At 38.4% G+C, this 15,628-nt stretch overlaps 1 protein-coding gene and 1 long non-coding RNA gene across 5 annotated transcripts in view; one reads left to right on the top strand and one right to left on the bottom strand.

Moving 5' to 3' along the window:
- gas7b (growth arrest-specific 7b) overlaps window positions 1–15,628 on the top strand; it is a 29,390-nt gene that overhangs the window by 5,088 nt on the left and 8,674 nt on the right. For both annotated transcript variants that reach the window (XM_077503140.1, XM_077503141.1), the window contains exons 3-8: window positions 4,253–4,370; window positions 8,037–8,114; window positions 8,797–8,885; window positions 10,764–10,817; window positions 13,834–13,923; window positions 15,343–15,458. In XM_077503140.1, the coding sequence (XP_077359266.1) occupies window positions 4,253–4,370; window positions 8,037–8,114; window positions 8,797–8,885; window positions 10,764–10,817; window positions 13,834–13,923; window positions 15,343–15,458 (545 nt within the window). The remainder of the gene's footprint in view (window positions 1–4,252; window positions 4,371–8,036; window positions 8,115–8,796; window positions 8,886–10,763; window positions 10,818–13,833; window positions 13,924–15,342; window positions 15,459–15,628) is intronic.
- LOC144005160 (uncharacterized) overlaps window positions 1–15,628 on the bottom strand; it is a 28,476-nt gene that overhangs the window by 5,392 nt on the left and 7,456 nt on the right. For 2 of the 3 annotated variants that reach the window (XR_013279513.1, XR_013279512.1), the window contains exon 3: window positions 2,600–2,686. This is a non-coding gene — a long non-coding RNA (uncharacterized LOC144005160). Of the gene's footprint in view, window positions 1–657; window positions 780–2,599; window positions 2,687–15,628 lie in introns of all 3 variants that reach the window. The other variant, XR_013279514.1, reaches the window with a different exon arrangement.

Raw genomic sequence — 15,628 nt, 5'->3', positions numbered from 1 at the left:
GATTTTCAACACAGATTGATTTCAATTTGTCATTATATTACTTACTGGTAATTATTTTCAAATCAGCATATTTAGTTTCATGTTTTATTTGAGTTAAAAAAAAATAAAATAAATAAATAAAATGCCTAAGAGTTAAATGTTCAAATTAAGGAACCAAAATGATTTTCATTTAGTAATCAATTGTGTTATGCTCTAGTCTATTTTTGGAGAATTTTCAACACGCGATGCGTCGTCGACGCTAACTTGAGAAGAGAAACAAGCACAAAGCGATGATTTCCCTTTTATTTCCTGTGGGAAATAAATGTTCCTGGAACGGCTTGTGATTGACTCCATTTAATTTCAACTGGAGGCTTTTGGCGTGCAAGTAGCATATTTGAAGCCACTGTCAAGTACTTTTGTCAGATAATAACATTGAATCTATGCATTCATAATAACGATAGCATTAAAGCAAAGACTCTTGTTTTATTTGTTGTCATTTGTGGCTAACATATCGACTCACTATCCTTGCTGGAGAAGAGGTCAACGAGCTTGAAAGTGGTGAAGACTTTCAAATTTCCAGGTCCAGATGGTTCCAGTAGGAATCACCAGAGGTTGGGTTCAGTTTGTACAGTAACCACTCGTTGGACAACATGCACTCTTTTTTTCATGCACACTCACTTGCGGTGTAAACGTGTCAGCTACTGCATATGTTGAGCTTTTTCATTCTTTTGAAGCTGGGGACTGCCGAGTCTGTGGATTCATCCTCCTCCACACAGCCAGTGACCGGGGGGGGGGACTGTCTTTTACAAAAAAAAAAATGTGACGGTGACACAGATGGTGACAATTGGGATGAGGTGACTCACCTCTTCAGGACAATCGCGCAAAGTCTGTCCTCAGACGTTACTAACCTGCTGATCAATGCGTGAATCACCACACTGACAAAAAAGCCTGAAAAACTTGAGTTGTTGCTCAAGGTTGGAGTCTTATTCATTGCTGTTTACGTTAAAATTGGGCCACGTCACCTTTACAATGTAATAATGTTGAGGAAGTTTTGTGGCATTACGTGAAAGACAGAAGAGTTTCATTCTGTTGAAACGTTTTTCTTTTTTGTGAACAATGGATTTTTGACTTCATTATAATACTTACGTATTAATCTTGGGACAGGTTTACTTATCAGTTAGGTGTTGTCCTGCATTTTTTTTTTTTAATTCTTAAGTCCCCAACAATTACCGAGAATCGGCCAGCTGTTAAATTGTCCGATCCATACATCGGCCAAAAGTTTGTTTGTTTTTTTACTTTTATGTAGGGCTGGGCGATATGGCCAAAATAAAAATCTATATTTTTATTTTATTCTACATTATTATGATTTTAATCAAAGTAATACACCAAACACTTATTTAATTACAAAAAAAAAAAAAAAAAAAAAGTCTCTTGGAGCAATATGCTAAGCATAACAGGAAATCAACCATTTTAAATTTACTTTAAAATTTGACATTGCCATGACAACAAAAGCTGCAGTAACTCATAATTTCATACATTTGATGAGAGTCCAGGCTTGCAGTGTGCGGCATGATTCATTTTGTTGTCACAATTTAACCTTAAAAGTTTTTTGTTTTTTTAATTAGTCCAGTCACATCCCTTTTTTCAGACATCCATTTTCTGTGCTTTTTGAACCAGATTTGTCTGTCAAGAATTGGCAACATATTTGTACATTAGCCAGCAGCAATGCGTTTGGCGGCTCGTTCTATTCACATGGACAGTGGCCGACGTGTGATCGGAACTAACCTTTCTCTGTAGAAAAAAAAAAAAAGTTTTCTTAAAATGTCTGTTCAGCGCTCACTGCTTTAAGTGAACCTCTGTTATTAAGTTTATTTTCTCTCGCACATTCCTCTAAGCTGCTTTCTTTTGGCTGCCTCTTATTTGTGTTGTGCCGTTTAGAAATAGTTATATAATTTGAGGCTAATGTATGCTTTCACAATAAAAGTACATGCAGAACGATTGCAATGCAACAACTCGATTTATTTTTTTTATTTTTTTTTGTGTGTATGTGTGCGTGCGTTTGCGTGTGTGCGTTTGCGTGCGTGCGTGCGTGTGCGTGCGTGCAAATACGTATAAATTTATACTCATTCATTCACCTAAAACCTTATAAATATCCCATTACCCTTCGCCTTAACCAGGTACTTCAGAATCTTGCCAGAGTCGTGAGGTTTAAATGGTCAGGAGACCAGAGAAAAGGTCAGAAAAATAAAGAAATAAAGAGAAAAGAAAGGTAAATCAAAGTGAAATCCAGCACCGACCAAACACTTCCTGCCTTCCCCATGATTACAAAATCAAAGTCTTACGCCAACCCCGGAAGCCTCTAAATTCCAGCAAATTTAGCGAGATCTCAAGAGACCAGAGGAAAAACTAAAGAGAGGAAGGAGGGAAGGATCGATAAGGCAACTCGAATTTCTAAATCAAATGCGTTTTGTTTGTACTGTCCAACATTGCATTGAACTCATATTTTTCTAAAAGGGTCAATACTTGTCATATTTCAGACAATAATTCAACTCCACTCCTGCTCATGTGTACTGGTACAAAAACACACGTACTGTCGTGTCAATCTAAAAGTCTTACTCACAGTTGTCATGGTTGTTGTGGTTGCTCCTCTGCGCAGCCTCGATGGATGATTGTGTATGCGTTGCCTGCCACAGGGTTTGCTGGCGTGCTGTGAATGTGGAGCGAAAGGCAAGGCAATCGAAGGTTAGAACCATCTGTAATGGTGCATTATTTAATGTTGCACATGCTGGTACAAGAATACGGCAAGATTTGACACCATTTTCCACCATGAAAGCCTTCATCTTTCAGATGCGTTATGTATGCTTTTGTGTTGTTGCGTTTTGACCAATCCACAGACTCATTCTGCAGATCAGGCAGAATGACGGCCAATTTGGATTTCTTACGTGCAGACTTAGCCACCATCTTGAACCTGAAGTCCTCTGCCATCTCTTCTATTCACTTGCTTTGAGGCAACTGTTTGGAGTTCCAATAAATTCGTCATAACGCGCCAAATTCTTCACCTATTTTGACACCGATTGGCCCCATGTCACAGGCAGTCCTGTAACAAATGACTTCATTTCCTCAGCCAGCGTTTGTTTGATTGTTGCCCTAAAATGTAATTAAGTATTCATGTTGAAATAATGCGCCGGAATGTTATTGAGGCAACCTGGCCAGAACACGCAGCGGTCATACATCGGACAAAGCAAGCATGATTTTCTTTTATTGTCTATTCAGTTGCAAAACCATATAATTACTGTTCAGTTATCTATAAACAATTACAAAATAATGATAGGGTTACACTACTCAAAGTTATCCCTGGATCAGGCAGAGGACAAGGGCGCAACGTTGAAAATGAATGTTGTGCTTGCCAAGTGGGAGTACGTAAATAATGAAGAGAATGGGCTCCAGGACGGACCCCTGGGGCACCCCAACTCTGACAGGCAGAGCAGTTGATTCATGAGACTTGAGCTGAATGTGTTAACTGCGATCGAGAGATCGAGAGAGATGACTTGAAGAAAATTAAAGGGACAATAAAGTGGAAAAAATCTTTTAGCCATGTTAAAATGCTAATCCCTTTGGTAGATTTTTTTTCTGTGTTGTAGGAATCAATGCCTATTGGCCATACAATTGATACCAGGGGAAAATATGTTAATTTTCTTTGTAAGCAATGCCCCATTTGTTGGGAGCATACATTTGTGCGGTGAACAGACTCTTGTCTCAAATTCCTATTTTGGAGAGTTTCTGCTAATCTTTGACAAGACAGAGCAGTGGGATTTAGAGGACGGTCAACTGCATCTGCACATTTTCAAACCAGGCCTTTTAGTTGAATGGATGACCAAATTTTGACTTTCATGTGTCTGTCTCAATTCTCTGCACAACATATTTACTGCTCTACAATGGGCTCTTTCTTTCCTATTCTGTATTCTCTGCTAACCATTAGCAGATGTATGCAGTTTGCCTTCTTTTTGTCTTGTGTTCATTTGCGTTACACGAGCAAATGCTGACTCTTAAAAATCTGCTTCGGGGGTTTGCTACTTTGTACATGATGTGGTAGCAGGAGTGTCTTTGCTCTGATGTCATTGCTTGCTGGTTGTGAAATGCTTGAGGAAATGAAAAACTTACTTACTATCTGTAACATTTTTGGTGTCGTTTGATCTTCTGTGATTTTTAACATTATTGATGATATTGCTGCTTAAATCCTGACACTTATTTCATTTCCTTACTGTTTTGACAGAGAACGGCATCACTAAGTCAGCTTCCACTGGAGGACCTGAGAGACCCTCTGCCTCCTCACTGGAAGTGCTACATGTCTCCACAAGGGCGGCGATACTATGTCAACACCACAAGCAACGGTATGAGTAAATGAAACGCCTTAAGACAGGGGCTGGCAATTCATTCGTCAAAATGGCCTTGCGAGAAACTGGAGCGGTTGTCGGGATCCAAACCAACACACACTGTTGAACTGTTGAAGTGAACTAACTCGCTGTGAATCCTTGCACATGATTATAGTATCGCGTGGCGCTAATGTGTTCACAATACTCCACGTCTCTTTAGATGTAGGTGTGAGTTGAAATGACGAAACGAGAAAATATTACGCAAAACCGGCCGGTGCATGACTTGGCTGTTAGAATTGCGGATGTTCACCTCGACCGCAGCTTACGGAAAGATCAAGACAACAACTGCTGATGTGTGACAGTTTCCTTAGCAACATTTTCTGTTGTGTGTCATTTGGTAAACACCAAAAATAGAGCAGATGAAACCACAAAGATTGTTCGAGGGATGTTCTCACTACTTAACCACAGAAAACAATGCCTTCTATTTTCTGGGGTTAGAGAAAAAAATTTACCCTGATGGTGTTTCATACATTCTATTCGTCTTTGAAATAATGGAACCCAATCATTTTAGTACTACTGTCCTTCTACCGCCCCTTTAAAGAGAAAATCATTTGCCGGTTATTGTTGCTTACCACAGCTGCGGATTAAATGTCACCTCAGACTGTAACCACTTTCCCACAGAGCTGTTCACATCTTGTTTGCCTCTGATCATGTTTCCAGTGGTCAAATTGTGGCCAAGACTGAATCTAAAATTAGCCAAAGGCTCATAACCCAGACACAGGCAGAAAGGAGTCACTTCTCCTAATCCTCTTTTCCTTTTACTCATATGATGGCTTTTAATGTGCTAATGTCAGATTGTTTTACACAGACCAGACTCGCCTTCTCATTTAAGATTCGAGGATGTGATTACATTTGACCGACAGAACATTCTGTGTTCGCCTTGGGTGCTCCGAGTCCTGCACCGCCCCACAGTCATATGGTGTTCCACAAGGTTCTATATTGGAGTTCCTACTGTTTTTTTCACTAGATTTATTGCCCTTGGGCTCCATCCGAAGAAAACATGGAATCTCTTTTCACTCTCTTTCAGTTGAGTTGAGTTGAGTTGATTGTTAGGTAGCATGGCCAGACAGACATCCTTTTCTTTGGACAGTGTCCGATCATCTGCAATTTCAGCAATGGACATGTTGCAGCCTAGTAAGCCGACTATGACTCTGTTTTATATATCTCTTTTATAATACTTCTTTTGTACTCTCTGAAGGTGTGCGCCCCACTGCCACCTACTGCAGTGGATTTGCAATTACAATTTTTTTAAACAACTCAAGCGAAAATGCAGCATCGTCGATGTTCCTGTGGCGTTTCAGAACTGGACTCCGAGGTCCGAGAAAACCTGCAGGGTTAATTGTTTTCTTAGTCTTAAGACAAACTCTCAACCGTGACTGCACTGCAAGTGTGGACTCCTTTTAAAATTTACAACTCTTATCTGGTTACATTCTTACTGAACAATAAGCATTTATAGCATGTCTGCTATTTTCTCTGGCCCCTTTTCATTACAGTGCGATACGCAGCGCGATCAGATACTGTCCCGTGTGTGCGCGCGTCTCATTGCCATAGTAACGGAACTAACATGTGTAGGCGAGGGCAGCGCGTCCTTGTTCGGGGCTTGTGTTGAGTAGGTTTTTCCCTTCCTGAGTTGCTGGGTGCAGGCTGTTGCAGTGCTTACACCAGCAGTCTTCGGAGATTCTCCACTCGTCCCCATCTGACCAGTGAGAAACTAAAATAAAGTCTTGAAGCACACTTTGCGATTTTGTCTGCTCTGTTTAATTTATGTAAACTATATAAGTGATTTTACCATTGATAAAAACAAAACAAAACTCTGGCTCATTCTGACATGTGACTTATTCTTGCGCGTCAATTACGTGTTCCCTTGTTGTTTAGGCCATGTACAGAAAACATTATTATTATTAAACACATTTTACTGTGTATAAAAGATGACTTACTTAAGCAGAGTTGTGTGCTGTCTTTTTTTATGTTTTTGTAAAAAGCTTATTGATAGAAGTCCCCGCTTAGGCAAGTACCATATTCATTGGCATATGACTCGATCTATACATGTTAAAAAGTACAGTATCAATGTTTATAATGGTTACTTTCCTTACATAACTAGGATTTGGCAGACTTGTAAACCATCTCTTCAGAAGGCCAAAAACCTCTTTCCTCCTCCCCTCTTTCCGTTGGGAGTCAGGATGTTCTCACGTAACCTTGTTAATAGACAATAAGCCTCATCTCCATTTTCATGTCACATCATACTCGTTGCTATTTTCTGACTTCCTAACTCGTTTTTGCAAAGAGAAAAAGGTCATTCATGCATTGCATGGCTGTCATTGATATTTTGAATCTGCATGATGAAGGCTCATTTTAGGTCTCAAAAGAGGCTCGAAGGAACTGAGTCACAGGTCAATTAAGGCAATTTGGAGTGATTGACGTGTTTTTGACTTCAGTTTGATGGCGGCAAGGATGCTGATGAGATTTACTTTTGAGACTGACACTGATGCTTTAAATTTGACAAGCTTTTTTTTTTTTTTTTTTTTTTAAAGAAAAAAAAAGTGCTCTATCAAAATGAGTAGAACTTTTCTTTTTGCCTGGTAGCCGCTGTCACAAGCACGTCTCTGGTTAAAAATTCTGGGCCACTGACAGGCTAAACATGCTAATTTTCTATATCAGTTACAAACTGACTGAATTACAACAGGTCAAATAAAATGTAAATTATTACCTCTGACCAGGAATGAGTAATAAATACATACATAACATCGTGGCTATTGTCGGAGTTGAAGAACTTTCCCTTACATTATGAAATAAAATACACAAAATTGCTTGTATGTGACACAAGAGTAGGGTTTCCTGAGATAAAAAAAAAAAATACAAAATCATAGGCAACAAGAGGAACTTGTGTTGTCAAGCTGATGAGTTCATTGTAGAATTTTATAAGATGTAATATGCAGTAAGCATGAGCAATATTTTTTGAGAGCCTCCAACCTGACTTTAAAAAAATGGTAATAGTAATGGATCTAACTAGATTATTTACATAATTTGTCATCATTGTATTTCAATTTGTATTTATTTGAAATTTCCGTTATTTATTTTCAAGAGAAACATTTCCGTTTTTTTAACCCGAGAGCTTTGCTTTCCAGTCACGTCATGCATCATCACGCAGCGAGCTGCCAACTCTTCGCTCCATGCGTATCATTTAAGGAGATGGGCTTGGCTCGGCCGCCTCGTCTGTTCAACAGCACCGCATAGAGTCAGACAACTGAAGAGACCCAAATTCAACAAGAGTTCTTTATACATTTTTTTTTTTTTTTTTGCACACTGACATTGAAGGCTAATTTTACTGGATCCTGCGGTGAGAATGAACCTGGGGGCAAATAACAACACAAAACGTTTGCAGTAGCTTAACAGCAGTAAAATGTGAATGTAGGTTATGTTTAAAAAATATAACACACATAGTGTACCTCAAATCAAACCAATAGTTTTAGAAAATATATATATAAAAAAACAACTAATTTTAGAATATAGAAAAAAAGAAAAAATGCACTTTATATATGTGTGTACAGTATATTGAAAATTGACACTGCTGTTGCCTAATGTATAATATGTGAAGTTTCCGTGTTTATTTTTGTGTTCTATTAGAGACAACATGGGAGAGACCCTCCAGTGTTCCAGGAACTCCGAAATCCTCCCAGCGGCACAAGAGCTCCCTGCCTACAGGTTCAATATTTTGCATCTCTATCTGAATTTTTTTTTTTTTTTTTTTTTCTGTGACCCGAAGCTATGAATTCTACTAAAATTCCACAGTGGCACAAAGAACCCTCTCATTCACACCACACACATAGAAACAGACACTTCCTGGAACTAATTTTATCTGTAGCTTCAATTGCAGAACTAAAGGGCCCCTTCTGTCACTCTTTTGGCTCGATCTATCCTAAAGTCTGACCCAAACAGAGCCTGCAGGATTCCAACGCGTTTCCAACTCCGCCACTGAAAGTTGTTCTCATTTGTTTCTATCAGCTCCCTTGAAAATAACTCTTTCGTACGTCGTATCACATTGTATGGAACATGTATTCATTGTGAAACTTTTGCAACATTTATCAACACTTTCCTCCTGTTTTATATAAGTTGATATCAAAATGTAAGTTCTGTTTCGCTCGAGACAAAAATGTCAACTTTGTTTTCTTTCCATGAAAGAATAAAATGTTTTCTTATTTTTACAGTTCCATTTTGTGTTTCAAAAATGTCCCCTCCTCCATACGGTAGATATTACAATATGGCGTCTTCCAATTCAATTTTCACATAAACATGTGTATTATAAAATCATTATTGGTGAAATATTGAAAACATGTTGTGGGTTGCTTTGTATTGAAATGATAAAAGAATGGACTTGTTTCCACAGTGAATGGGTTTCACTCAGGTGGGAGCCCCGTGCATCATCTGGAACCTCAACACAACAGTCTGGGCCGGAAAGGCAGTACAGAGCCACAGGTAAAAAAAAAAAAAAAAATATATATATTTTGTTTTATCATAAACATTTTCACCACAATCAGGCGTTATCAAGGAAGTGCAAATCCTAAACCACAAAAATGGAAAAATGTATCTTTAAAATGACTACAAACCAACCGTGTACTGTATTTAAAGATGAACTCAAAAGCTTATGTTTGATGATAAAGATAATAACGAGTAATGTTTTTCCACATTACAAATCCCTTCTCTCCGTCTTATCCTCATCGAGATGCTGATGGCAATTAAAGTAGATTAATCCCGCCTACACTATCTGTTCCAGTGATCATAATTAACAAGGCAATGTGGCTGCAGCAGCAGCTTCATAAGATCCACCCACCACCTTCATTTTTACTCCTTTCCTGCCCATCACACCCTGGCACAACAAAATAAAAATCGTCTTCTGGTTCTCTTTTTTTTTTTATTATCTTTTTTTTTCCTCTTTCTGTTGAACACTTTTGCATGTTGAATGCTATGGAGTCGTATTTTACCCTCCTCACAAAAGTCATGCTCTTACTCTGATACCACACTTAAGACCTTGGGCCTTGACAGCTCAGCATTCCCACATATGTTATTCGGATTTTTATTCGCCTCACTTATTGTCCCGAGAAACAACTCCCACATAATACTTCCGATTTACACCGTTCAAATTTCAACTTGCTTCAAAAATTCACGCCTTCCGGGCTATATATATATCATCTGATTCCACATCACTTACAGTACTCGCACAATTTAACTAACGTTAAATGTCAACTTTTCCCCATTCATTTTCAATGGGACTGACGTTGAACTTTTTCCAAGTCCCACTTTCCATGCCCACTTCCATACATACAACTGACCATCATTACCAGCTCTGATACTGCTCCAGTAACCAGGAGGTCCTGGGTTCAAATCCCACCTGTGACTGTATGTTGCCAATATATCCATGGCAATTATGCTTAGTGATGTAACTGTATACCAACTGACTGATCATATAAGGAAATGCATTACAATTTCACTGAAATGATGAAATGCACATGAATACGAAAAAATGAATACGCCATTAGTTAGCTCAGTCGTTAGAGCAATTACTTCCCCTAAGGCGAACCTGGGTTCAATCCCCGCTTGGACCACATTTTAGTACATTCGACGGTTTGTTACCAGCTGACGATCGTTTCAGGAAATGGATTATAATTTCTCTGAAATGATTCAATCCCACCTTAGACAGATTGCAGTAATTAAAACTTTGTAATGTTCACATCATTTATCTTTCAATTGACTTCATAAGAATTCAGCTATTAGCATTCAGCTTTCAGCATTCCCACGCAATTTCTCCAGAAATTGCACTTAGTCTATTTCAAAGTAACATTTCATCCATCAACAAAATGTAACAATACACAGCCTAAAATAACAATTACACAAGAGCCTTATAAATTTCACATTCATGTCAGATTAGAGCCGAAATCATGAGCAGAAACCGATCATCCGCCCCACCACTGAGATAGTTAATGACAATAGAAAAGTTACTATATTGTAGAATGTTGAAGCAAAAGTGTATTGACAATAATGCCACTGATGAAATAGTTACTCTTTATAAAAAGAAAGAATAAAACGCAAGATAGATCAGTTAATTTTAAGCATGAGAAAACGAAGCCCGCTTGGACACTCAGCAACGCACGCAAACGCACGCAAACGCACGCAAACGCACGCAAACGCACTCGCAACATGCGTACACAGTCGAAGGAGCGGCGAGCGGTCCAGACAGACTGAAAAGGAGCTCAGCATCAGAACAACTGTGTGAGAGTGACAGAGAGCGCGTGCGGAGCAGTCATGTCTGACTTGGAGGATGCTGGTTTTGATGGATCGTCCTTCGTCTCTCCGCAGATCCCGGGACCGACGTCGCCCGCCAGGAAACACAACAAGGACGCCACAGTGACGGTGAGTGGAAACGCTTTCCACAAACTACCTATGCCGCTCTTCAGTAAACATCAAACATCTCATTTAATACTAAGCGGGGAATACGTTTCAAGTTTGACCAAAAAAAAAAAAATGCTGATGTTCCTGTTGGGCTCTTTTTTTCCCACCCACTATTATAGCTGTAGTACATCACCTTGTGTGCACATCATTAAAATGTGAGCAAATTTCTTCCACTGGGCTCGTACGAAAAGCATATAATATTTTTATTGTGTCTCCCAGAGTGTCTTTTCTCTCTATTCTCTTGTTCTCTCAAGTTTTTAGTGCTTGCTGTCAGTTGTTAGTTTACCGTATTTTCCGGAGTCGCTCCGGAGTATGCGTCACATTTTTGGGGGGAAATTTATTTGATAAAAAACGAGACCAAAACAGTCGATCGGACTCGCACCCAAAATCTCCATTGCCATGACTACTACTTCTTCTACTTGAATAATTTACTGTCTGATTAGACCTTTTTCTTTTCTTTTTTTTTGCTTTTTTTTGTGTGTGTTTTTTTTGTCTTGTTTGTCACCACGGTTGTTTTACAGCTCCATTTGAATTGGATGTTGGTTTTTGATTTTAATAAATAAAACAAAAGAAAACAAAAAACTTCTTCATCTTCTTCTTCTACTTTGTTTTGTTTTTTGTTTTTTTAACCCTTTGCTTTCTTTATTATTTCAAAAACCAGCATCCAATTCAAACTGAGCACCCAAAACAAAACGGTGCTGTCGGCACCGAAAGTACTGCTTTTGCCAACCGCCTAAAGAAAGTCAACACAATTAAGGAAACGGGTATTTGAGTGCCAATCTGAGCTCTTATTTGAATATATACAAGTCACATTTGAGTATAGGTCGCAAAACCAGCCTAGCTATGAAAAAAATAAATAAATGTGACTTGTAGCTCAAAAAATACGGTACATGCTTTACACAATGACGTCGTCTTATGCAGAATTCACATTGTATAAGTCGGGTTCAGTAAAGTCCAGTAAAAAGCAGAGATGGGTCCTACACATTTTCTGAGGTTTTTGTTTTCCGGCTGATCATTTAAAGGGACAGTAATGTGAAAAAAAATCAACTTTTGGAGCTTTTAGCCATATTGAGGAAGCCTTATTTTTAGATTCAATATACATCAGTAGCATTGTTAACCACCTTCCAGTTTGGGGGAAAAAAAAAAAGTGAAGACTGAGGCTAAAGCAACAAATCCGAGTTGGAAAGCCCTTTGATGTATCAGACATGGCAGTAAATCAGCAGGACTCGGCAACTCTGCATGTGCATCAAACAGACTCCATGTGGTCAGCCCGATTAGTAAAAAAAGGCCAAAGGTTTACGTCACACAACGGTCGTCTTTCCTAACATGCTGTCAACAACAAAACAAGCAGCTTGTCTGTGGTTGTAACACTGAGACCTGCCTTATTGTGAAATAAGATCTAAGTGGAGTTTAAAATGTTAAGGTTAAAAGATTTTTACACATCATGCATGCTCCACCAATGCCCACATGAGTACAAAGAAATCAGCTTGTATCTTCCCTTCAGTGTTCAGGGCGAACAATTTGAATTTGTCTTTTGAATACCATTCACGATCACCATTATCCCCAAATTTCGTTGAATAATTATTTCTTCTGCTGTATTTCTATTTACCGAGTTGACTGAGCACAACTGTGTGTTAATTAGCGAGCTCTCTCACTGCAGCACGACCTTGAACCCAAAACATTTTATCACTTGCTGCTGGGATAACAACCAGAGATGAAGGGAGGCATTCTTTGAGAATCTGTATTTAATTGTTGTTGCTGCAAAATACTGGATCACATCATTGAGGTACAAGGCTGAGTGATGAATCGTTAAGCCATTTTTACTGAGTGAATGTCAAAATGGCTGGGAGTGAATGAGTTAATAATAATACATTGAATGAATTGATTTATGAATGGAATACTGTACGATTATATCCGCCACACATTCACGGACATAGCCACAAAAAAAAAAAAAAAGCCAAGAAGCAAAAGACGGACCAAACTTGATCGTATATGTTGCTTGTTTATTTGACTACTCGATGCAAGCCGAAGTCTCGCGTGACCCAGTTTGAACTCCGATATCCGCTGCACATTTATAGACGTATTTCCCCCCTGACAGTTTGGTCAAATTCAGAATTGTATGACTGCAGGGGCGTTTGGCTTCTGACTCTGAACTTGTCAGCATTAATATTCCCACCACAGCGGTGAAATATTACCTTTGTTGTTCTGGGATCTGGCTTCATACCCTCACAGTCAAGTGCTTGTTGCTGCAGATCCATCTGAGGAATTCTTTCGATTTTCGTTTTGTTATCGGAAACACAAAAACACCTCCGACTTTATCTCACAAATGAGAGCGTGATGAAGTCCAGTAAGGGATGCCAGTGTCAGAAACGATTTTAAAACAATGAATTTTAGATGTCTGTAAGGTATTAAATGACCCATAACAGTTTGAATTGTACTTTATTGGTTTAATTTTCACAGACTTTGAGAGGAAAAGCCAAAAGTCACTTTTTTTTTTATTTACTTTTAGTGGTCTGTAGTGTGAAGAAGTTTATGATTTCAACTGTGTGGTCTAAAAATCAGTTGGAAAAATGTAAATAAATAAATTGGTATAATATGCATCCTGATGAATGTCCTTATGTATTTGACCAGGTGGATTTGAATTAAAATCATATTTTGTCACCCTCTTAAAATAATTGCCGAATTCTTTTTTTTTTGGGGATAAAATTATTATTTGTTTGCTTAAATCATCTCATGGTTACGTTTTTTTTCTGTTTCCTGAAAAATCTGCAAAAATGATTTAGGTGATTATTTTAAGAAAGCGTTGATTTTATTCATCAAATCCACTTTTTTGAATATCCCAGAGGATATTATAAGGAACTACTTTTTTGAAATTTGCATTTAACAAATGGTCCCATCTTTTCCAAGTTGGGTTTGAATGAATCACCCCTTAAAATCTGCCCTTTTTGTGACGCTCTCTTGCTTTGTCCCCCCCCAGATTAATTGTGTGACTTTCCCTCTTCCTGCCTCCATGTCAGAGCAACAGCTGCTTAAACCAAACGAATGGAGCTACTGTGACTACTTCTGGGTACGTTCAGCTTAATGTAACAATCGAAGAAGTCTTGTTTGAAGCACAACTACAAAATCATACGTCACATGCATAGAGAAACTACAAAAATCCCTTCTACTCCGTTTACATTGCCTCTTTTCCTTTTGTTTCACGTAATAACATCCCCATGCGCCGATGTGGACATATTCAACATCGGGATCCTTTCATGGTTCCCTGTTAACCTGACAGCAATGAATCCTTGTGTATTAATTAGGGCTGTCAGTTAAATAAAAACGTTAATAGTAATTCATTGAATGAGGTCAATAATGAACTCACTATAATCACAAATTAATCACCCATTTTATATCTGTTCTAAATGTACAATAACATTTTTTTCAAGCTTTTCATACTCTTGATAATTAACATAAAAGTGGGGGAAAAAAATGTTTGTTAACCTAATACAAATAATGTTTAAACTGATACAGTAATTTAATAGCAATTCTTAAAGTCATTTAAAGTTAAAATTAAAATGATGTACTGTACTGTAAAAAAATAAGCGTGAAGCATTGATTTGTGTTGAGGTCACTCTACTGCCACGAGATGGCATTAGCGCTTCATGTTGGACTTTCGTAACAACACAGTGCATTCTTCTTCTTTTTTTTTTTTCGAGGATCTTTTGGCTGTCTGTCTTCCGGGTGGATCATCGTGGTTCTCGATCGCGCCAATAAATCTGCCGTAACGACCTCGTTCTTAGCTGAGCATGCGGACCCGCCCCCGGCCCCGCCCCCTCAGGAGATCTGATAGGATGTCTGCCATGCGCATTTTTTTTAAAAAAGTGAACGTTTGGCTTCTACTTTGTGAGAAAATCCTTGAATACACCTTTTAAGAGCGGTTTAATTTTGAATTTGAAGCAACTTGTGCACATAAAAAAAAAAAAATGTAAATTACAACATGACCCCTGTCCCCACAAATATGCATTTGAAAAAGCTGTATAAATAAAGATGACTTGACTTATTCATGATAATGTTTTCTAAGCCGCAATATTTTCTTTAGATTTAAAGTAAAACCACAACAACATTGTGTTAAATCACGATAAGGTTAAGAGTGACCTTGAGTCTCCGAGTTGAATGCAGTGTTGACAAATTTTTCAACTGCATGGTTACTGTTGTTGATTCAGGTGGCAAAGTTCCTTTTTCTATTTAATAATAAGGAAAATTAAAACGGTGTTTAGGCACAACGACCAATGTGTTTTTTTTTTTTTTTTTAAATTGATGACGGATGATTTTTTGCAAGATACGTTGCCTGTTAAATGCCTGCTCCACTCTAAAAGCAGCTTTGATTTGACTTTCTATGCCACTGATAAAGCCATGAAAGCACGTTGAGGTGCGACATTCTCACGTTGACCGCAAAGTGTTTGCTCAAAGTGTTTCTCGTGTGCGTGCTGTGTTGATCTTTCAGACTGATAAGAAGGATCCCCAGGCCAACAGCTACATCACCGGCTTTGACGTTTTATTGCAAAAACAGCTCAAAGGGAAACAAATGCAGAAAGAGATGGCTGAATTTGTACGAGAGAGGTATCATTCCTCTTTTTGCTTTGTTTAATATTTCATTTTCAAGTTGTCTTAAAAACCACCATGTGGTTTCCCCTTTTTGTGCTACGTCACTGTGTTGCACAACATAGGAAGTGCAAAGTCATTGAGTGCGTTGTGCAAATGCACAACAGGTAACGAAACTCTTTACTTCC

Source organism: Festucalex cinctus, chromosome 17, assembly GCF_051991245.1.
Source record: "Festucalex cinctus isolate MCC-2025b chromosome 17, RoL_Fcin_1.0, whole genome shotgun sequence".
NCBI classification, from domain to species: Eukaryota; Metazoa; Chordata; class Actinopteri; order Syngnathiformes; family Syngnathidae; genus Festucalex; species Festucalex cinctus.
This window is presented reverse-complemented; position numbering and strand designations above follow the sequence as displayed.